Raw genomic sequence first — 24477 nt, forward strand, 5'->3', positions numbered from 1 at the left:
AAAAGTGACATCATTGCATCGGTGACACCAGGATGATGGTCTGTTTTTTTGGGTGAAACTCTATGGAAATTCGCTCCCAAACTATAGAGTTTTCTCCAAAACCCAGAGCATCCCCATGCAACATCCCCAGTGTGATGACATCACTTCCGGGTGATGTCATAGACTTGGGGACGTTGTGTGATGACATCCCTGTTTAGGGATGGGGTTTCCCCCACTGGCCAGCTGATCCATGATGAGGAGAATCCCCTGAAACCAGGGATCCGCCTCTCAAGACCTAGGGACTGGGAATGCTAGCGGGCAAGGGGGGTAGAGTTGCCAGTTCCAGGTTGGGGGACCTGGAGATTTGGGGGTGGAGCCTGAGGAGAACAAGGATCTCAGTGGGGTACAGTGCTGTAGAATCCAACCTCCAAAGCATCCACTTTCTCTAGGGGAACTGATCTATGTAGTCTGGAGATGAGTTGATCCCCAGACCCCACCTGGAGGAGATCCCCAGGCTCCACCCTACTTCAGCTTTCAGCTTTTATTTCCGTTTTAATATCTTGTTTTATTGAGAATTGGAAAGCTGCCTTGGATCCCAGGCTGTGAGGGAAACATAAATTGACTGATTGATAGATTGATTGACTGGTGTTATTTATAGTCCGCCTCTCTCACTGGGATGCAACTGTGAGGAAAACATAAATTTATTGATTGACTGGTTAACATTATTTATAGTCAGCTTCTCTCACTGAGACAAGAGTGAGTCAGTCAATGCCATCAACATTCAGTAAACACTGAAATAGGATTTGGGTTGTAGAACCAAGCAGAAATCTAAAAAAGCAGAATTGGGCACATAGCATTAGTGTTAACATAACACATTAAATGATGTAGAATTACATAGTAGGATCCAGGATTACAGAAATACACATGTTGTCTATTGGTTGTTTTGACTGCTGATTTGTTATGTCTGTTAGTTGACCTCGAAGCATCCTTCATTGCTCACCAGAACCCTGATGCCTGCATTCCAATTGGCTCTTCTTTTAGAACCAGCCAATCGGGACACGAGGGACTTCTCTCGGGAAATGCAAATGAAGGATCCTGGAGAGACCAATAGGATGGATTGCTGCCCACATAAGGGGGCATGTTTAACTCAGGCCAAATGGATACAAGGAGTGGGTTGCCTGTTTGTATTCAGTTCTGCTCTTGTTCAGTAAATGTTCTTGCTTACCTCAAGCTGGCTGAACTCACTATGTAATAACACAGTAGTATGCTTAATACTGGGTCAGATCATTGGTCCATCAAGATGAGTTTTGTCTACCCTGTCACAATTGGAGCTGTCATGTTGGGATGATGATGATATTGAATTTCTATCCTGCCCTCCCCTCCAAATCTCAGAGTGGCTCACAATTTCCTTTATCTTCCTCCCCCACAACAGACACCCTGTGAGGTGGGTGGGGCTGAGAGAGCTCTCACAGCAGCTGCCCTTTCAAGGACAACCTCTGCCAGAGCTATGGCTGACCCAAGGCCATTCCAGCAGCTGCATGTGGAGGAGTGGGGAATCAAACCGGTTCTCCCAGATAAGAGTCCGCACACTTAACCACTACACCAAACTGGCTCTCCAAACTGGCACCAAACTGGGATGAGGGAGAAGAGAGATGTAATTGAGTGGGCTGCATGGTCACTCTTATGGTCATCTAAGTCTGGAATTTTGTATAGCTCCCCTGGTAAAATACTCCCTGCGTATGCAAAAGAAGCAGGTTGTTTTCAAGCCATTCCGGACACATAGCAGCAGGGGTGGAATTCTAGCAGGAGCTCCTTTGCATATTAGGCGACACACCCCTGATGTAGCCAATCCTCCAAGAGCTTACAAAAAAGAGCCTTGTAAGCCCTTGGAGGATTGGCTACATCAGGGGTGTGTGGCCTAATATGCAAAGGAGCTCCTGTGAGAATTCCACCCCTGCATAGCAGACAATCATGGTTACAGCTCAAATAAGTCTTTTAGATATGAGCAAGGGTAGCCAGCAAAGAGGATAAGCTTTCTTTGAAGATCTCTCTATAGCTCCTCTTACTCCCAAAGAAACTGAACAATGTTTTTCAGCCGTGGGGGAAACTTCAAAGAGAGCCATGGTGTCATAGAATTGCCTTTACTTGTAGGTAAATGACTTCTTTGGAACGTAGCCATATCCTTAATGTTGAATTTTTAAGCTCAAATTTGTGGGAGGGGGACTGAAAATTTCATATGAAGGAAATTCCATGTTATAGGTACATAGCCCTGACTTGGATGGCCGGAGCTAGCCTGATCTCATCAGATCTCAGAAGCTAAGCAGGGTTGGCCGTGGTTAGTACTGGGATGGGAGACCATCAAGGTTGCTGTGCAGAGGCAGGCAATGGCAAACCCCACCTCTGAGTGTCTTTTGCCCTGGAAACCCTGTAGCAGGAGTGGCCAAACTTGATTAACGTAAGAGCCACATAGAATAAACAGCGGATGTTTACGAGATGCAAGACGTGAACATCAGATGTCTGAGGGAAGGAAGGGAGGGAGGGAGGGAAGCAAATAGATGGAAGAGGTGGAAAGAAAGCAACTTTAACTTTAAATGCATTGGCTTGGATAAGTGATTTAAAGAGACAAATGCCTTCTCCAAGTTGGCCAGAGGTGCAAGAGCCACACAATATGTGTGAAAGAGTCACATGTGGCTCCCGAGCCACAGTTTGGCCATCTGTGCCCTATAGGGTTGTCATAAGTCAGTCTCCAGCCTATGGACACAAGCATCCTTTCAGATTTCGTTAGGGAATGATGCATACTGCAATAATTACTCTTCATTGGTTCTCCAGTATGAGGAGTAAAATTGTCCATGGCCTGTTTGGTGTATTGGTTAAGTGTGCAGATTTTTATCTGGGAGAACTGGGTTTGATTCCCCACTCCTCCACTTGCACCTGCTGGAATAGCCTTGGGTGCAGGAGTTGTCCTTGAAAGGGCAGCTGCTGTTAGAGCTCTCTCAGCCTCAACCGACTCACAAGGTGTCTGTTGTGGGGGAAGAAAATATAGGAGATTGTAAGCCGCTCTGAGTCTCTGATTCAGAGAGAAGGGCGGGGTATAAATCTGCAGTCTTTAAAATATATTGCATAGCTACTCTGGACATTATATGGTAAACTGTTGGTTTCCTTTGGTGGCGGGAAGATGAATAAAAAAAGGGATTTGTTACATTTTAAATTCCACATTGGTCTAAAAAGAGAAATAATAGGGAGAGAGGTTAAAAATACGTTATCAGTGGGAATTACGAAATGAGGCCATGCTTGTAAAATTACAGTTTAATACAGATAAGCGAAAATAATGCAAAACACAGATAATCAAAGGGAAAAAAGGCACTTGGCAAAGGAGGAACGGCGGAGGGGGAAAAAGATTTAGGTGTGATAGAGCAAATGAGATGTGAGTTCCTCCGTAGCTGGGAAAGGGAAGAAGGAGGTAACAAGGAGGTAATTGTCCCACTCTTCGTAGCTTCTGGTCAGATTACATGCAAAATATTGTCTTCAATCCAAGACACCTCAAAAGATGTCAACAAATTGGAGGGATTTCAGAGGCAAAAAGGAGGAATGATGAAAGGGCTGGGAGAACTCATTTGGGGAGAAAAGATTGAAAGAGCTAAATATGTATACAGCTGGGCTAAATGCTGGCGGGAAGATAGCCTGAAAGGATGTCAAACCCACACAGACATGGAGCAGTTTCGGTCGATGAAAAAGGATGCTAAAATGAGGCAGAGTGCCAAATGAAAGACAGTTTGGGATGACTGGGGGGTGGGTGGGGACACACAACCTGTCACATCAGTTTGCCTAATTTGTATAGCGCTGGCCTTTTCAGGAGACCCTTCCTAAAAAGCCCACACAATCTGTGGACGCTGCAGTCTTCTATGCCAGTGTTTCCCAACCCAGCAGGGACTCATTTGCATATTAGGCCACACCCACTGGCACCAAGCCAGCTGGAACTGCGTTCCTCTGACTTTCTCCTGTTTGGCCACAGTGGCATGATGAAGATTTCCATCTGTCTGCTTTATATGTTTTGGTTAAAAACACCCCCCCCCCCATTTTTTTGTGCAGAAGATATTAGAAAGTTTGTCAAATCTTAGATATTCAGCGAAATTCTCACAGGGGGTTTGAACAATGGAGCCCAGAAGCAAGTATTTGGAGGGCGGGGTGTAAGAAAGAAAGAGCACAATAAAATTTAGAGGTTCCGGAGTTCCGCTCCAGTGAGCTCCTGCCCAAACTGAGGCCTGGCATCACATAACAATAATAGCCCAACTCAGCAAAAAAACCTCCACTGTATTCATATATTTTTTATTAAAGAGACACAAGTCCATATCATAAAGTCTAGTATATGATAAGATGCTGAAGTCAGCTTCACCAGGTAGTCCAGGATGGGCTTGCTAGCTTCCATAAAGCCTCGTTTCGCTGAGGGCTGGATCATCCTTTCATTGATATCTGCCTCCGTTCCTGAGGACTGGAAGGTAGCAAATTTTGGTAGAAACCATTATCAAGGACAGAATGAGTAGGCACATTGATGAACACGGGTTATTAAGGAAGACTCAGCATGGGTTCTGTAAGGGAAGATCTTGTCTCACTAACCTGTTACATTACTTAGAGGGGGTGAACAAACATGTGGACAAAGGAGATCCAATAGATGTTGTTTACCTTGACTTCCAGAAAGCTTTTGATAAAGTTCCTCATCAAAGGCTCCTTAGAAAGCTCGAGAGTCATGGAGTAAAAGGATAGGTCCTCTTGTGGATCAAAAACTAGTTAATTAATAGGAAGCAGAGAGTGAGTATAAATGGGCAGTCTTCGCAGTGGAGGACGGTAAGCAGTGGGGTGCCGCAGGGCTCAGTACTGTGTCCCATGCTCTTTAACTTGTTCATAAATGATTTGGAGTTGGGAGTGGGCAGTGAAGTGGCCAAGTTTGCAGATGACACTAAATTGTTTAGGGTGGTGAGAACCAGAGAGGATTGTGAGGCACTCCAAAGGGATCTGTTGAGGCTGGGTGAGTGGGCGTCAACGTGGCAGATGAGGTTCAGTGTGGCCAAGTGCAAAGTAATGCACATTGGGGCCAAGAATCTCAGGTACAAATACAAGTTGATGGGGTGTGAACTGGCAGAGACTGACCAAGAGAGAGATCTTGGGGTCGTGGTAGATAACTCACTGAAAATGTCAAGACAGTGTGCGATTGCAATAAAAAAGGCCAACACCATGCTGGGAATTATTAGGAAGGGAATTCAAAACAAATCAGCCAGTATCATAATGTCCCTGTATAAATCAATGGTGCGGTCTCATTTGGAATACCGCGTGCGATTATGGTCACCGCACCTCAAAAAGGATATCATAGCAATGGAAAAAGTCTAGAAAAGGGCAACTAGAATGATTAAAGGGTTGGAACACTTTCTTTATGAAGAAAGGTTAAAACGCTTGGGGCTCTTTAGCTTGGAGAAACGTTGACTGCGGGGTGACATGATAGAGGTTTACAAGATTATGCATGGGATGGAGAAAGTAGAGAAAGAAGTACTTTTCTCTCTTTCTCACAATACAGGAACTCATGGGCATTTGATGAAATTGCTGAGCAGTCAGGTTAAAACAGATAAAAGGAAGTACTTCTTCACCCAAAGGGTGATTAACATGTGGAATTCACTGCCACAGGAGGTGGTGGCAGCTACAAGCATAGACAGCTTCAAAAGGGGGTTAGATAAAAATATGGAGCAGAGGTCCATCAGTGGCTATTAGCCACAGTGTGTATATATGTGTTTGTGTGTGTATATAATTTTTTTTTGGCCACTTTTTGACACAGAGTGTTGGACTGGATGGGCCATTGGCCTGATCCAACATGGCTTCTCTTATGTTCTCATCCTCTCCTTGGCTGGCTCTGCACTAAGGTAGCCTCCTGGTTGTTAGCTTGTGTTTCTTGTGCTCAGTTCTCTTGGTCTGCTACCCTCAGCCCTGGCCTTTGACACTGGCAAGATCACAATTCTAGACCCTCCTCTTCCTGTCACTTGACTAGGGTGCCATGTGACTTTCTGTCAAGTTCTTGGAACTCACTGAATCTTGTGGCATGGTTACTCCCAAGTTTGGGAAGGGGCTTGAAAACTCTTCGTCTAGACCAGGGTGGCCAAACTTGGTTAACATAAGAGCCATGTAGAATAAATGTTAGATGTTTGAGAATTGCAAGGAAGGAAGGAAGGAAGGAAGGAAGGAAGGAAGGAAAATAGATGAACCACAAGACATGAACATTAGATGTTGGAAGGAAGGAAGGAAGGCAGATAGATGGAGAGAGGGGGGTGGGAGAGGAGGGAAGAAAGCAACTTTAACTTTAAATGCCTTTTCCAAGCTGGCTGATGGGGTGGTGGGGACTTTGAGAGCCACACAATATGTGTGAAAGAGTATATGTGACTCCTGAGCCACAGTTTGGCCACCTCTGGTGTAGACATATCAATTGATTAACCCATCAGAAGTTCACTTCAGTACTAGTCAGTTTCAAGCATTTTTTTTTTTAAAAATGGAGCAGGTGAGCAGGGGCACATGCTGACAGTGTTTGAAAGAAAACCTGACTGCAGTGAAACTGGTGAGGCTTTTCTGCACCCGATGAATTTTACTCACAATCGGAAAACAAATCATTACTTGCCACCTCCCCTGTCCTCGTAACTGGAAAATCCATTCAAATTTATGTGTGTGTGTGTGTGTATGTATGTGTGTGCGTTTTTTTCCACAATGGAGACCTCCAAGTCTGCATCCGCAGCCCTGCCTTATCCCTTCATTACTGTCCTCCGATAGACAGTTACGTTAGTCGCTTTCTGGCTTGTAATTACCCACAAGCAGGCAACAGAATCAGCTCAGGTCAATGAACGATGACTCCCGGCTCAGTTGGTTTGTGGGAAGGTGATGGGGGGACAGCGGTGGGAGGGGAAACAAAAGCTTGTACTGAAGTCAGCGGTGGGGATCAGGTTGTAATTTGCGGTCTGTAATGTGTTTGCGGGTGGTCCTCGGACAGGAAGTTTGCAAAGGCCAATTGATTGATTCAGCATACACGGAAAAAGATGCTAAATGCGATGTTGTAGGGTTTGGGGTTTTCGAGCTGCCCTGCAATTACATGTGCATTTTAAGTGTTGACCAGAGAAGTTTTATTTGCTTTCCTAGAATCATAGAGTTGGAAGGGACCTCTAGGATCATTTAGTCCAACCCTCTGCACAATGCAGGAAACTCACAAACACCTCCCCCTAAATTCACAGGATCTTCCTGCCTTCCTTCCCAATGGGAATCCTGAGTGGCTTACATTATTCTCCTCTCCTCCGTGTTATCCCCATAATAAGCCTGTGATGTTGTTTAGGCCAAGAATGGGATTGGTCCAAGGGGACTCAACAAGCTTCCTGGGCAGAGTGGAGATGTAACCAGGGCTGTCCCTGCCACTAGGCAAACTAGGTGATTGCTTAGGGTGCTGGCCTTCTGGGGTGCCAAATTGGGTGCCCCCTACATGACTCAGTAATGTTATCGGTGTGGGGGAGGGGGAGTGCCAGAAATTAGCCTTGCCTAGGGTACCAGACAGTGTTCCCTCTAAGCTGAATTAGTGTGAACTAGCTCACAGATTTTAGGCCTCCAGCTCACACATTTTTGTCTTATCTCAGGAAAAAGGGCCCCAGAGCAAACAGATTTACAGCAGCTCACAACTTTAATGCCAGTAGCTCACGAAGTAGGATTTTTGCTCACAAGACTCCACAGCTAAGAGGAAACATTGAGACAGTCTAGGACTAGCCCTGGACAAAAACCTGGTGTTCCCAGATCCTAGTCCAAAACTTCACACCTATACTACAGTAGCTCTTATAAGAGAAGAAAATTGTGAGGAAGAATTCCCGACATGCGATGTCTTCAGCACAGAAACAGTGTCTCTCGTGAACTGGTGGATTCTTTGTCATTGGAGGTTTTAAAGTATTGATTGGATGCCTACGTGTCAGAGATCTTCTAATTGTAGCTTCTGCATGGGAGGGGAGATGCAATCAATCAGTGTTTCCCAGATCTGTGCTTGGGCCCCAAAAATGCGTCGCAGATCCTCTGAAAGTTGGTCACGGGCCACCCCTCCCTCCCCTTTCCGTTGCTCTGTTTTGTGTTCGGAAACCAAGATCCGACCAGTGTAGCTTCCAGTCACACACTAGTTGGCATTTTTTTCATCACTGCATATACAAGTTGATCCAAATAGAATGTGTCCTGATGGTCACTAGAGTGACTTTTCTTTAGACTCTTAGGCAGGGCTTTTTTTGTAGCAGGAACTCCTTTGCATATTAGGCCACACCCCCTGATGTAGCCAATCCTCCAAGAGCTTACAGGGCCTACTGTAAGCTCCAGGAGGAATGGCTATATCAGGGGCGTGGCCTAATATGCAAAGGAGTTCCTGCTACAAAAGAAGCCCTGCTCTTAGGGGAGATCTGCAGGTGTAATGGAGAAGGAGAGGGCGGTCAAAGGCTGGAATGTAACCTCCATATTCAAAGGCTGTTCATGTCACACTGCTACTTTCTTGGGGTTCATAATGGGGGCTGCTACACCCTTTCTGTGATGTTTCTTAGTTATTCGAAAACATCTGGTTCACCACTGGAAAAATGAAATGTTGACCGAAATGGGTGCCAAAAGTAATAATTAGCTTAGGGCACCAAGATGCCCTGGATGCCTCATGAGCTACTGGCAAAGCTGTGAGCTACTGCATAAATTATTGTGCTCTGGGATCATCCTTCCTGAGTGAAGACAAAAACCTGTGAGCTGGAGGCTCACAATAACTCAGCTTAGAGGGAACACTGCTCACGATACCAAGAAAATTTGGATTCAAGGGTCAGCGTACCAAGAACCACCCTTCCAACTGAGATGAATTTAATTACAGAAATAATAGCAATAGCACCAGATGATGTGGTTAAGTAGGGAAATAGCTCTCTTCCGTAGCTAATGGTGGAATGATGGAGCCATTGTTGACCATGTTCTATCCATCCATCCATCCATCCATCCATCCATCCATCCATCCATCCATCCATCCATCTATCCATCCATCCATTCCAACTTGTATATCCAGCTTTCTGACCATGCAGAATCCTCAGTGCCTAAGACGTGCCCTGCTGGACCTGATCAGTAGTCAATCTCAGGGCTTTTTTTTTGTGGCAGGAACTCCTTTGCATATTAGGCCACACACCCCAGATGTAACCAATCCACCAAGAGCTTACAGTAGGCCCTAATAAACAAAGGAGTTCCTGCCACAAACAAACAAATCTATTCAATCTAGTCTGACAAATCTGGTCAATCTAGTCCAACATCCTATTGTACACAGTGTCCAACCCGCTGTCATGGGATACCAACAGACAGAAGGTAGAGGCCTACTACCTCCACCCCTGTCGCTTCCTGACACTGGTATTCAGATGTAGTATTCCGGTACGTGGAGGTTCCCATCAGGTATCATGGCTCCTGTTCACTGATTGATCTCTGACCCATGAATTTGTTTAATCCCTTTGTAAATCCATCCATGCCAATGGGCCTTGTGTGTCCATTGGCAGTGAATTCTGCAACAAAAGTTACCTGTTGAATGAACAAATACTTCAAGTACTTCATTTTGTCCATTGTGAATTGATTGTCCATCGATTTTGTTAGGTGTTCCCGAATTCTAGTACACATGAAAACATGAAGCTGCCTTATACTGAATTGGACCACTGAGCCATCGAAGTCAATACTGTCTACTCAGACTGGCTGTGGCTCTCCAGGGTTTCAGACAGAGGTCTTTCACATCACCTTCTACTGAGTCCTTTTTAACTGGAGATGCCAGGGATTGAACCTGGGACCTTCTGCATGCCAAGCAAACGCTCTATCACTGAGCCATGACCCCTCTCCAAAGTATATCCCATAGTATTATGGAAGAGAGAGAGAGAGAGAGAGAAAAGTTCTCAAACTCCGCATTTTTTCCCAACCATAATTTGCTAAACCTCTGGCATTCCCGTCATACTTATCTTTTCCCTAAACTGAAAGGTATGGCTTGTTACATCTTTAAAATTGAACATCAGTTGATAGCCATTAAAATCTTAGGGGTGAAAAACAAAAACACAAAAGAGCAAAAAAAAAAAAAGTGGCCTTGTACTTCGACTTAATGGCCCCTTTAGACAAAGGTGTTTTGCTTCGCTTTCACCATGCATGTTGATTGAGCTTTCATTTTTTTCTACCTTTTTGTTTCCTCCCTAATTTGCTGTTTCCTCGGGTGTGTGAGAGTGATTTTGTGGTAGCTTTTCCTTTGCTTTGCTTCCAAACCAAAGGTAAGTCAAGAGCATACAGATTCTCTTGTATTCCCCCTCCACAGTGCCCCTGCTTCTTGTAGGTCACCCCACCGACATGACATCTTTTGTTTTTTTCAAGCAGTATGAGTCTACTGATAGTAGGTCATCACTTGAATTATGACACTTGTGAAAATTAAAATTGACTCCCTGCTGGGCTGCCCTCTGTTGCCTGGTTTCAACCTCCTTAGTTATATATCAGGGTGGCCAAACTCACTTAAAGTAAGAGCCACATAGAATAAATGTCAGATGTTTGAGAGCCACAAGACACAAACATCAGATGTGTGAGAGCTACAAGATGAGGAAGGAAGGAAGGAAGGAAGGAAGGAAGGAAGGAAGGAAGGAAGGAAGGAAGGAAGGAAGGAAGGAAGGAAGGAAGGAAGGAAGGCAAAGAGATGGGGGAGAGAGAGGTGGAAAGAAGCAACTTTTACTGCATAGTCCAAGCCAATGTCTGGCTTGGCTTAGCTCAGAAAAGTGATTTAAAGAAACAAATGCCTTCTTTAAGCTGGCCGATGGAATGGGGGGGCTTTGAGAGCTACACAGCATGTGTGTAAAAGCTACATGTGGCTTCTGAGCCACAGTTTGGCCACCCCTGTTATACATCATGATATCCACCCCCCCCCCTTCTTTTCTGTGGTATCTTTAATCTATGATTCTCTTTGTGTGTTTGTTTGGTTTCAGCTGGGTGGCATGAGAAGGCAGCTCTGAGCTTGCCTGCCATCAGCTCCCCACACACACAATGAGTCCGGCTAGGCTGTCCTGGGCTGCAGAATAAATACACTGGAGAAAAAGGATAGTGAATACTGCCGGAACAGGATATAAGCTTTGGATTCTCAGCAGTAAGCTGTGTGCGCATAAGGGGCAAATGAGTGCCAGTGTCATCTAGTGGTTAGAGTTCTGGGTTCTAAGATCTGGGTTCAAATCTACAGTGTGCCATGAAGCTATCTAGGAAAAGCTCGGACTCTCTTTTTCTCAGCTTCTCCTATTTTGCTTGGTTGTTGTGATGGGAAAAGGGTAGGTCTGTGATCTCCTTGGAGAATGACTGGGATAAAAATAAACCAAGAAGTCATTAATTCCTCCTTCCTTACAAACGGTGGACAAAATGGTCAAAGCGTAAGGCAACAAAGGAGAAATTAAGACAACCAGACGTATAATTAATGGAAACAATAAATAATTACAAATCTGTTTCTCAGGCAACAAAGTCCATTTAAAAGAGACCTCTTTTTGGCACACGATAAAGTGTAGGTAAATTTTCTCTGATGACACAGATTTGGCAGGTTTTCAAAATACTGAAAACCCTGCCATGTCTGTTTAACCTCATCTCAGAGAGAGAAGAAACTAAGAGCACACCACTCCCATATCATCTAGAGTCCTCTGATCCAAAAAAAAAATCCTATAGTTTACCTCCATTTGTATGTTCAACAGAGCAAAAATTACAACATGACTAAGAACCAAATGTTATACACTCTAATATATATAATTTTCCAAACCATTTCTGCCGTTGACATAAATTGGGTGTTGTGATGTGATCATAAATGGGAAAGGAAATGTCTATGAGACAATCTGTCTATTAAAATCTACAATCCCTGGCATGGAAACACAAACACTGGAGAGATCACCCATGTTCAAGGGCTGCACCGAGAGCCAAACTCGGTGTTGATGTATAGCTGTGAAGCTCAGAATGATTCAAATAAATTCACAACAAAATTGTTGCTGGTGTTTAGGGAATCCTGAGTGAAATGTGAAGCTCTGTCCTCTTAACAATGTGTTCGATCCAGGAAGTTTTGTATCTAGAGAGCTGGTTTGATGTAGTGTTTAAGTGTTAGGGCGCAGACTCTTATCTGGGAGAACTGGGTTTGATTCCCCACTCCTCCACATTCACCTGCTGATGTGAACTTGGGTCAGTCACAAGTTCTCACAGAGCTGTTCCTCTCAAGAACAGTTTCTGTCAGAGCTCTCACAGCTCCACCTACTTCACAGGGTGTCTCTTGTGGAAAGAGGAAGGGAAGGAGATTGTAAGCTGCTTGGAGACTCCAAGTGGGGTGTAAATCCAATCTCCTCCTTCTTCTTCCCCCCTACTTGTATATGCCTCCGCTGTGAAAGTTCAGTTTTTCATATAAGAACTACAAGTCTCCAATTGTAAATTCAAAGACTTGTGGCTGGTTTTTTAAAGTCTGGTCCACATTGTCCTGATGGCACCATCTAAGGTACTCTTTTGCCCTCCTATCAAGCTGGTGACATCCTTTTCTCCTTAATTCTAAAGGCTTTAGCATCTCTTCACTGGTTTCCATCTGCCTCAGTTTCCTTCTTGACTTCTACAAGGGATCTCTGGGATAACTGTTGGCATGGATTAACCTGAATCTGCAAAGTTCGAGCTTGAACAATTAGCGAGGGGGAAAAAAAAAAACTATAGGAATCGTTCTGACTAATAGCAAACATGTGCTTCAAAGTGATATTTTAACGTTGCATCCGGAAATGGAGATGAGAAAATGAAAAGAGCTCCAAACAGAAGCATGTTAGACCTTTAAACGCATACAGAGAGAGTAGGAGCAAATATCTTTTATTTTGTTCCCTCAGAGCCTTACGGAAAAACAATTTTCGCTTTTCGGGAGAGAAACGGAGAGGCCCACTGATTAACTGTGCAACAGAGAAACTGTTGGGGGGGGGGGGCGAGGATAAAGTCCATTGTCTGGTGGCATGACTTTACCTGTCAATCACAAAGGTGACAAGGGGGGGATAGATTAAGCAGAGCTTCATCAAGATTAACAAAGGAAGATTATTGACCTCATCCTCAAAGGGCAGAAGCCTGTTTTATCATTAAACCTTGGCAGGGGGGGGAGACGTTCCATCATTGGCGAAAGGCCCCGCGTGGCAGTTAGAACAACTTCCACTGTGTTTAGCTTCAGATGGACTCAGATCACTCCCTTCTTGGGTCAGTCTCTTTTCTTCTTAGTGTTGGGAGGGTGGGAGGGAGAAAGAGGCCATTGTTCCCTCCTCTGACAGGACCTAAGAGAACTCCCTTCTGCCCTCGCGAGTGAGAAACGGAGGCCTTGTGTCAAGAACCGTGGCGCGCGTACGAGGCAAGTACACGACAGAACAGTGGCCCTCGGGATATTTTAATGTATTAAAAAATTGTGTTGGGTGGCATGTTGCGGTAGCGTAAGTGTCAGGTTCATGGGGGAAGTTAACAGCCTCCTGTGTCCCTGTGCGTGGGAACAGCTGCTGGCCTTGTAAAACTGTTAGAAGGATTAAGGCCGCCAGAGGCTGAAGTGTAATCAAACTAGAACAGGTGAATGGGTCCTTCGGAGGAAGAAAATATTCTGGGAAAGGGAAGAGGAGGGGAAGGCAGGGCTGTATCTTGAGCTGGTGCCTGGCCTCTCTACGGTCTCGCGAGCTATAAAATTTGATCATCCCATTCATCCAACACCTTCATTGATGCTCTCGTGCAAGTTCCTGTTGTCTTTTGGCATATGCCCGCCCCTTCCCAAAAAAACTGATTTGGTTTTAATTTTGTCTTTCTAAGAACAAACTTAGGTTGGCTTCTTCTTCTTCTGGTTAGCGTTTCATATTAAGATCTGGGTTCAAATCCACAGTCTGCCATGAAGCTATCTAGGACAAGCTCAGACTCTCTCTCTCTCAGCTTCTCCTATTTTACTAGGTTGTTATGATGGGAAAAGGGAAAACTATGTATGTTTCTCTGTGATCTCTTCCTCCTACTTCTTCTTCTTTTCTGTATTTATAGCTCAACTTTCTCCTCAAGGGGACATGAAGCTGTTTATATCATTCTCCTCTTCTCTGTTTTATCCTCATAACAACCCTGCAAGGTAGGTTAGGCTGAGAGTGTGTGACTGGCCCATGGTCATCCAGCGAACTTCCAAGGCCACAGTAGGGATTCGAACGTGGATGCCGCAGCAGTAGTCCGGCACTTTAACCACGATACCTCACTGGGTTCTGTTGTATCAAATACTCCAGGGACCGCCTGTGTGGATAGAGATGGATGGGGGTAGACAAGTGTTTTGGAAGAATGATTCATTGAGGTGGATAAACAATATTGTGGGCTTTTAGACTTCGCAGTCGTGGTTGGCGGTGGTGGAAAGTGTGGTCAAGTTGCAGCCAAGTTATGGTGACCTATCCCGTGGGCCAGAACCGGCCCATCCAAGGCTCTTACCCGTGCCACAAGAAACAAGTAATTACCCTTAGTGCCAGATGACAGAGATTGTGCATTATGTCCCTGTTTACTGTCCCAGTACTAATGCATAACAGGCGTTGCAGGTGGGAGAGCAAGGCTTTTTTTGAGCAGGAACACAGTTCCAGCTGGCTTGCCATCAGGGGGTGTGGCCTAATATACAAATGAGTTCCTGTTGGCTTTTTCTACAAAAAAAGCCCTGTGTGAAACAATGGTGATGTCTGTGTGCAATTTTGGTCACCACACCTCAAAAAGGATATTATAGCATTGGAAAAAGTCCAGAAAAGGGCAACTAGAATGATTAAAGTGTTGGAACACTTTCCCTATGAAGAAAGGTTAAAATGTTTGGGGCTCTTTAGCTTGGAGAAACTTCACCTGAGGGATTACATGATAGAGGTTTACAAGATTATGCATGGGATGGAGAAAGTAGAGAAAGAAGTCCTTTTCTCCCTTTCTCATAATACAAGAACTTGTGGGCATTCGATGAAATTGCTGAGCAGTCAGGTTAGAACAGATAAAAGGAAGTCCTTCTTTACCCAAAGGGTGATTAACATGTGGAATTCACTGCCACAGGAGGGGGCAGCGGCTACAAGCATAGACAGCTTCAAGAGGGGGTTAGATAAAAATATGGAGCAGAGGTCCATCTGTGGCTATTAGCCTCAGTGTGTGTGTATCTATCTATCTATCTATCTATCTATCTATCTATCTATCTATCTATCTATCTATCTATCTATCTATCTATCTATCTATCTATCTATCTATCATCTATCTATCTGTGTGTATAATTTCTTTGGCCACTGTGTGACGCAGAGTGTTGGACTGGATGGGCCATTGGCCTGATCCAACATGGCTTCTCTTATGTTCTTATGTTTATGTTCAGGGGGTGTGGCCTAATATGCAAATGTTCCTGCTGGGCTTTTTCTACAAAAAAACCCCACCACTGTGGGAGAGTAAACATCAGAGAGATACTATAAGGCAATACTGTTAAGAGTGTTAATGTTTTAAGATGCTTGTATTTGGGTAAAAAATAATATCATTAATTGATTTTGCCTGTGTCCTTTATAAAGTTTACATCTATGATACCAGGCATTACATTTTACGTCACACATGGGCCAGCCCAACCTAGTGACATTTATGTCAGTTCCAGTGTTAGATTAAACCCTGTGGCGGCCTCTAGGCAATCAAAATCTTGGGGTGCCCCTTGCAAATTGTCTCAGAATTGGAGCGCCTGCCCCACAGCCTGTGGCCCCCGCTGCAGCCTGCAGGGCAGGCACTTTCCCAAAAGCCCCTTTGACAAAACTGCCAGGGAGAGGCAGAGAGAGGCAAACTTGGCAACAACCCCAGCAGCAGCCGCACCAGGCAAGTTCAGCAAAGAGCAGCTCAGTTGCTGGCTGTGTGTAGAGGCTGGAAGGGCTGCAAGCAGGGGGGAAACGGCGGGGGGGAGCTGGCCCGGGGCCCGTAAAGGGGTGGGGGCCCCTAGGCCAGTGCCTACTTGACCTAATTTTTCATCCAACCCTGGTCAGTTCCAGTCCTTGTAACAAATGAGTTTGACACCTCTACTGTAGGATTTTGAAGGCAAGAGAGAAACAGAGGTGATTTCTCTTTGCCTGCTTCTACACAGCAACCCTTGGTTTTCTTGGTGGTCCCCCATCTGTCCCTGCTTAGGTTCCATAATCTGATGAGATTGAGTCCAGTGGCACCTTGAAGATCAACAAAGTTTAATTCTGGGTATACGCTTCATTGGAGGTTTTTCAACAGAGGTTAGATGGCCATCTGACTGCAATGCTGATCCTGTGAACTTAGGGGGAGGTATCTGTGAATTTCCTGCATTGTACGGAGGGATTCCTTCCTTCCTTCCTTCCTTCCTTCCTTCCTTCCTTCCTTCCTTCCTTCCTTCCTTCCTTCCTTCCTTCCTGTATTTAGTTGATTTCTATTCCACCCTTTTCCATGAATGAGCTCAGGGCGGAGTGCAACATATCAACAATAACAATAATGAATCACTGTAATTAATTAATCAAAACACATTAAAACAATAAAATCAATCAGCAATTTCAACAAGAAGCAGCTCTGGCACAATAAAATAAACCAATGCTACAGCAGTAGGCCTGATAAGAGGAGGAATGGCACGCCAAGGGAGGCTGAGTTAGATGCATTATGGACGTCCGCCACCTCACCCAAAGGCCTGGCGGAACAGCTCCGTTTTACAGGCCCTACGAAGAGATAGTGACAGGTAGACCAGATGACCCTGGGGGTCCCTTCCAGCTCTATGATTCTATGTGTATGCACACTTCTTTTAGATGCATTTTCTGATGAAGTATGCATGCACGTGAAAGCTTGTACCCAGAATTAAACTTTGTTTGGTCTTAAAGGTGCCACTGGACTTACACTTTGTTCTGTTGTTTCAGACCAACATGGTTACCTGCCTGAATCTGATGAGACTGGGTTAGGCTGGGCCACCTAGGTAGGGTTGCCAATCCCCAGGTGGGGGCAGGGGATCCCCCGGTTTGGAGACCCTCCCCCCACTTCAGGGTCGCCAGAAAGCGGGGGGGAGGGGAGGGAAATGTCTGCTGGGAACTCTGTTATTCCCTATGGAGATTTATTCCCATAGAAAACCATGGAGAATTGATCCGTGGGTATCTGGGGCTCTGGGGGGGGGCTGTTTTTTGGGGTAGAGGCACCAAATTTTCAGTACAGCATCTAGTGCCTCCCCCCAAAATACCCCCCAAGTTTCAAAAGGATTGGACCAGGGGGTCTAATTCTATGAGCCACAAAAGAAGGTGCCCCTATCCTTCATTATTTCCTATGGAAGGAAGGAATTGAAAAGGTGTGCCGTCCCTTTAAATGTGACGGCCAGAACTCCCTTTGGAGTTCAATGATGCTTGTCACAGCCTTGATCTTGGCTCCACCCCTAATGTCTCCTGGCTCCACCCCCAAAGTCTCCTGGCTCCACCCCCAAAGACCCCAAGTATTTCTTTAATTGGACTTGGGAACCCTACACCTAGGTCAGGGCCAGTCACAACTAGGGGTGCTCAAATGGCTACTGGTTCAGCTCACCTGCTGATGAGCAGCTGCTGATCACCTGTTGATCAGCAGTTGTTTGCTTGCTTGCTTTTGATGAACCGTTAGCATGTCGGTCCACTCTTTTGTGGCTTTTTAGCAAATTGCTCCGACATATTCTTTCCTAGTAACGCAGTACAGCAAAATCAGCTTTTCATTAATGTACTTTCTCATGCAGTCAGATTCGAATTCTGCCCCCCCCATCCCTGTTTGCTGTTCTCCTGCTCTGCCCGCAGGAAGTTATTTAAGTAAGATAGTTGAATCAGTCCAGAATCACAGCAATTAGTCACAAATAAACACTGTGGTTTTTTTTGGGGGGGGGGGGAATTGTCATTTAATTATTGTCTAAATACTTTCTAGTGTATGACAGGAAGAGGAGGAACTGGAATTGTGACCTCACCTAGGGCTTCTTTTGTAGCAGGAACTCCTTTGCATATTAGGCCACACCCCTCTTAGGCAGCTAATCCTCCAAGAGTTTACAGGGCTCTTCGTACAGGGCCTACTGTAAGCTCCAAGAGGATTGGCTACATCAGGGGTGTGTGGCTTAATATGCAAAGGAGTCCCTGCTACAAAAAAAGCCCAGTTTGGGATCATCATTAATAGGATTTGGTGGTCATCCCTACCTAAAGAGAGACAGCATGGTATAATCGGGGCTCTTTTTCTAGCAGGAGTTCCTCTGCATATTAGGCCACGGTCTCCTGATGTGGCCAATCCTACAAGGGGTTAGAGGTCTCTTATTACAGGGCCTACTGTAAGCTCCAGGAGGATTGGCTAGATCAGGGGGGCATGGCTTAATATGCAGAGCAGCTCCTGCTAAAAAAAGAGCCCTGGGTATAATGGTTAAAATTAGGGGAAGGACAGTGGCTCATTGGTAGAGCAGCTGTTTGGTAAGCAGAAGGCCACACACCCCTGATGTAGCCAATCCTCCGAGAGCTTACAAGGCTCTTTTTTTCTAAGCTCTTGGAGGATTGGCTACATCAGGGGTGTGTGGCCTAATATGTAAAGGAGCTCCTGCTAGAATTCCACCCCTAGTTGTTGTTAGGATAACACCAAGGAGGGGAGAGTGACGTCAGCCTCTTTGAATCCTCATTGGAGAAAGAGGCAGGATATAAATACATTAAATAAGTAAATAACAAATAAAAGCATCTGTCTGAGACTATCATGTGCAAGGGAAAGCAGCGTAGGTAAGGAGAGCAGCCATCCGAACCTTGATTCTTTAAACATCAAGTTTACAGATCTATGCTTGCTCAGCCAGCTTTTCTCCCAGATTTCTTTCTTCGCAAGTTTGCAAATCCCCAACACCTGCACTCAGGAAAACGAACAGGTTGTTTCTTGACGTCTCTCTGATCTCTACTTTTTGGGATATGTTGGCTTTGGCTTTTAAGAACAGAAAGCTTTTCCAATGCAAGGGATTTCCTTGCTTGCCAAATTAGGGCAGGAAAAGAGAGTATGGTGGTATGAAGCGATTGGAGCGAGGCAAAGGCAATAATGGCTGATTTTAAAAAAGGAAAACCTAAGTCACCATGGTGTGTGCAGGGCTTTTTTTTTTTTGTAGCAAGAACTCCTTTACCTATTAGGCCACGCCCACCTGTTGTAGCCAATCCTCCAAGAGCTTACAGGGCTCTTATTACAGGGTCTACTGTTAGCTCTTGGAGGATTGGCTACATCGGGGAGGTGTGGCCCAATATGCAAAGGTGTTCCTGCCAAAAAAAAAAAAAGCCCTGGGTGTGTGAAAGGTCAGCCTAATTGAGAATGACTGTTCTCATTTGACATGGCAGGGCTTATGATGTGGGAGTTAAAGTGTCACTCTATGATCTGGGGAATCCAGGTTCAAATCCCCAGTATTGCCATGAATATAGGAAGTTGCCTTACAGTGACTCACACGGTTGGTCAATCAAGGTCAGTATTTTCTGCATCATTGATTGGTGGGAACTCTTTGGGGACTTTCACATCACCAGCTACCTGATTTTTATAGCTGGTTATACCCAGGCCTTGAATTCAGCAGGAGCTCACAGGAGTGCAGCTCCTGAACCTTTCTGACGGTTCATCCTCTTCCTCCCCACCTACCTTGTCCATTGCATAGTAAGTGCAGTTGCATAACAATCTCTGGTTTAGGAGAGTGGGCAGCCAGCCAGCAACAGAGAGCTTTGCCACACCCCCAGCAGCCCTGATTAACCCCTGGAGAAGCCCACACCACCCTTTCCCACTTCTTATGTGATTTTGGGTGGCGAGTGGCTTGCTGGCCTTTTGACTGTGGGGGGAGGAGGCCAAAGGAGAGCCCCAGGTAAGTGAGGCCTGCTTGGGCTGGCTGGATCTCTAGACAACCCAAGCAGGCCTTGCTCACTCGGGGCTCTCCTTTCTTGCATCGGGTTGCTTTTGGCTGGTGGGGGGTGGTGGCATATGCTAATGAGTTATGTTAATGAGCTTCACCCCCTATTTTTCTACAAAACAACCCAGGGATTGAAACGAAGACCTTCTGTGTGCAAAGCAAGTGCTCTACCACTAGGGTTGTTAACCTCCAGGTGGTGGCTGGAGAACTCCTGGAATTTCACCGAGTCTCCAGGTTACCGAGATCAGCTCCCCTGGAGAAAAAATGGCTGCTTTGGAGGGTGGACCCTATGGCATTGTACTCTGCTGAGGTCCCTCACCTCCCCAACCCCCTCCCTTCTCAGGCTTCACCTCCCCCCAAAATCTCTAGGTATTTCCCAACCGTGAGCTGGAACCCTATTTGGCGTGGCCCAAAGTCACCCAGCAGGCTTCCATGGTACATGCGGGGATTCAAACTTGTATTTCCAGACTTGTAGTCTGACACTTGAACCGCTTATTTTATACCCCCAGCAACAAAAGAGATTGTTTCAGACAGGGGTGGAGTTCTAGCAGGAGCTCCTTTGCATATGAGGCTGCACACTCCTGATGTAGCCAATCCTCCTGGAGCTTACAAAAAAGAGCCTTGTAAGCTCTTGGAGGATTGGCTACATCATGGGGTGTGGCCTAATATGCAAAGGAGCTGCTGCTAGAACTCCACTGGTTTAGATAAACAAACATCAAGAAACTAAAAGTGGATTGTCCAAGGAAGTAGGGAGGGGAGGAGGAGGCAGAAGAAAGAGAAGAAGAAGCATCAAGAAACTAAAAGCAGATTGCTGAAGGAAGGTGGGGGGAAGAATGAGAAGAAAAGATTTCTACCCCTCCCTTCACTACCCAAGAGTCTCAGAGCACTTTACAATCTCCTTTCCCTTCCCCTCCCCCCAAAAGACACCCTGTGAAGTAGGTGGGGCTGAGAGAGCTCTCACAGAACTGCTATTAAGAGAACAGCTTTTAGAGAACTTGTGGCTCACCCAAGGTTACTCCAGCAGCTGCAAGTTGAGGAGAGGGGAATCAAACCGGGTTCTCCTAGAGAAGAGTCCACACACTTAACCACTACACCAAACCAGCTCTCACACCAAACTGGCTGGTGAGGGAAGGGGGAAAATACGTTTGAAATCTGCAAAGATGTGAAGAAAGGCACTGCCATCCATACAGACCAGAATGGGACTATTGAGAGCCAAATCTGTTAAGAAGGTTCACAGTGATTTTAATGAGAGCTGGCTTTTTTACCTTTGTTGGAAGAAAGCATGCACCTGGGTCATTAGGCTTGTCACCTGCAAGCATCATTAGGGACCACGTTTGTGTGAGAAGCCTTGTTTTTAAAAGAATCTTTTATATCTTAAAAAGGGAGGGAGGTGGGAAGGCATTAAAAGTAACAAAACAGAACTATCTAAACAATCCAATCCACAAAGGAAAGTTAGATGTTTAAAATGATTTATTCATTGCTGCGGAGGGCGGGAGTGATACATACCCTCACTGTCTTGTCCAAAATATTTCTACTTGATAATTGTTTTATTTCCATGAGCAAATAGTTGTTATTACATTAACCAATGGTGGGGGGGGGGAGACAAAGAGGGAAATGAACAATTCTTCGGCAAAGAAAAATTCCTCAAAGGTTGAACATCAAAATCCATAAAGGAATAAACATTTAAAGGTAATCCATACTGTTGTTACTGGAAACGCTGTGAATGTTAACTGTTCTCATTTAAAATATGTGTCTCTGTATACATTTCTGTATATATAATTTCTCTCCTGAACATTAATCTTTTTTCACTTCAGCCTGTAATCTTAGTTTATCCTTGATGGAATGGCTTTGTTCTCCATGTTTTTGAAGCTCCATTTCTTTTCTTCTTCTCCTTTCCCCCTCCTTTTAAAGGTTTTGACAGAGGAGCAAACAGCGATAAACTCCCAAGTACAAAGGATTGCGATGTCTTCTTTTTCTTTGTGGTTGCGCGCGTGCCGGGGTTGTCTCAATGTGTGTGCGTTTTTAAAGAGGTGTTTCATCTGGTCTCGCTTCTCTTTCAGGAAGTTGATGGCAATAAAGTGATGTCTTCATTTGCCCCACACAACTCATCTACCTCACCCTCGAAGGCAGAAGAAGGTGGGCGCCAAAGTGGAGAATCCTTATCCAGCACGGCACTGGGGACCCCCGAAAGGCGCAAAGGCAGCCTTGCGGATGTCGTGGATACTCTGAAACAGAGGAAGATGGAGGAGCTGATCAAAAACGAACCAGAAGGTAAGGTCGTAGAAAGTGGTTGCTGTTTCCCCTTCATCTGACATCTTGGCCAGGTTCTCCAAGGTTGAAATCCTTACTGACCCATCTTCAACCAGGGTGAGCGATTTCCAGTCCTCACCTAAGTGAAAGGCTAAGCTCATGCCCTTTAAATGAGGTCGAATCTGTAGAACACATGTTTTTCAGTTGCCCATATTATGAGGAGGCTTGTTTTAGAATTATTACTCCATTAGTTGATAGGACACCTAGTTATATTAATGCAAACAAAGCAAGACTTCATTGGCTGTTATCAGAGAAGAATTCAGAGATTACACAGTTAGTTACTGAGTTTTGTGCATTGATTCTTAGACTGCGGAATTTGCATTTTAAAAGTTCTTAAATTTAGATCGCTAGTTTTGTATACTATGTTCGCTTTTACTTTTCTAAGTTATGTTTACACTGTATTCTGGTCTTGAGACTGTAATAAACTAAATTAAACTACCAACCCATCTTTAACCTGGGTGCTCACCCAGGTTAAAGGTGGGTTGGTAGTTTAATTTAGTTTATTGCAGTCCTCACCTCAGTCCTTTTTCTTCATTGATGGCTTGCTAGATTGCCTTGTGAATACAGGGAGAAATCGCAAATTCTATACCCATCACACATCTGCACTCAACACAGAATTTTCCTTTCCCCCCCACTATACCAGCTTTAGGGATGTGTGTCCATTGATTTAATTGATTTCGTATCAGGAAGGAAGGAGTTGTTTTAATAGTTCGATAAAGCTTTAGCAAAGTCATCTTTCTAATTACGGTGTTGGGTTCTGTTGGGTTTTAGTTTTTATTGAATTCCATCAGAGGTTTTAATTCTGTGTGTTGTTCGAACGCCTTTGGGCAAAGAGCGGACTCATATATGTCACAAATAAGTGAATATGCACAGCAGTGACTGTTTTGCCATCTGAAGGAGTGGTCATATCCATCATCATCTTCCCTCTGCTGTCACCCCACCACCTCCTCTACATCTTTCCTTCCTCACCTCTCTGTAAAAGCGGAACGGCAAACTGCACAGGCCCTACTAGACTTCCAGAAATCTCACCAGAGTACTTCCTCTCAGGAGAGTTTGGCCACCATTTTAGTTGCCCTGGTGACAGACAATCAGAAATGTTATCTGGGCTATCGTGAGAAGAAGGAATCGGACAAGAGTTTATGTGTTGACTGGGGGAGCAAGGATTTAACAAGGAGTATGGCTCAGAGAGGAGCAATTAAACCCCTAAATCTGTCACCTGAGGCAGCTGTCTGCTTCATTACGGAGTGCCCTCTGAATGTATATATCGAATATCTCCCAGCATACACATATACACATCGCAGCTTCTTCTGAGACAAACTGTACTTGTAGAACAAAGTTGGTGTCCAGCGGCACCTTTAAGACCAGCGAAGTTTATTTCTTCTTCTTCAGATGCGGGCGCACAAAAGCTTATACCGAGATTTAAACTTTGTTGGTCTTAAGATGCCTCTGGACTCCAGCTTTGTTCTCTTGCTTCAGACAAACGCGGATATCCCCCACCCGTACCTGTGGAATAGGGTTGCCAAGTCCAATTCAAGAAATATCTGGGGACTTTGGGGCTGGAGCCAGGAGACTTTGGGGGTGGAGCCAGGAGACATTGGGGCGGAGCCAGGGACAAGAGTGTGACAAGCATAACTGAACTCCAAGGGAGTTCTGGCCATCACATTTAAAGGGACAGCACACTTTTTAAAATGTCTTCCTTCCATAGGAAATAATGAAGGATAGGGGCACCTTCTTTTGGGGCTCATAGAATTGGACCCCCTGGTCCAATCGTTTTGAAACTTGGGGGGTACTTTGGGGAGAGGCACTAGATACTATACTGAAAATTTGGTGCCTCTACCTCAAAAAATAGCTCCCCCAGAGCCCCCGAAACCTCCAGATCAATTCCCCATTATACTCTATGAGAAACGATTTCCATAGGGAATAATGAAGACGTTTCCCTCTCCACACACACACACACACACACACACCCCTTCTCACAAATCTGATGTAGGGGATTGCCCTCTCTACTCACCAGCCAGCTTATGTCAGCAACTGACACAGACACAGAAAGTTGAAGCCTTTCACCACCTTCGGAGGTGCAAAGGCACACGGTCCTTTGGGGCGGGGCAGGAAGCAGCCTGGGAAAGCTCCGGCTGCTGCGATAGAGCTGGGTGGGAAGGGGAGGGGCAAAGAGAAGCTGCTGCAATCGAGGTGAGAAGGGAAGGGAAGGGAAGGGAGGAGGAGAAGCATTGGGGACCGGTGGGAACGGGAGAGGAGAAGCTGCTGGGATCTGGGCTGGGTGGGAAGGGCTGCCATTCCCC

At 45.3% G+C, this 24477-nt stretch overlaps 1 protein-coding gene across 3 annotated transcripts in view; it reads left to right on the top strand.

Moving 5' to 3' along the window:
* SOX5 (SRY-box transcription factor 5) overlaps nt 1-24477 on the top strand; it is an 871788-nt gene that overhangs the window by 394902 nt on the left and 452409 nt on the right. For all 3 annotated transcript variants that reach the window (XM_060245898.1, XM_060245895.1, XM_060245896.1), the window contains one exon: nt 21928-22138. In XM_060245898.1, the coding sequence (XP_060101881.1) occupies nt 21928-22138 (211 nt within the window). The remainder of the gene's footprint in view (nt 1-21927; nt 22139-24477) is intronic.

Source organism: Heteronotia binoei, chromosome 8, assembly GCF_032191835.1.
Source record: "Heteronotia binoei isolate CCM8104 ecotype False Entrance Well chromosome 8, APGP_CSIRO_Hbin_v1, whole genome shotgun sequence".
Taxonomy (NCBI): Eukaryota; Metazoa; Chordata; class Lepidosauria; order Squamata; family Gekkonidae; genus Heteronotia; species Heteronotia binoei.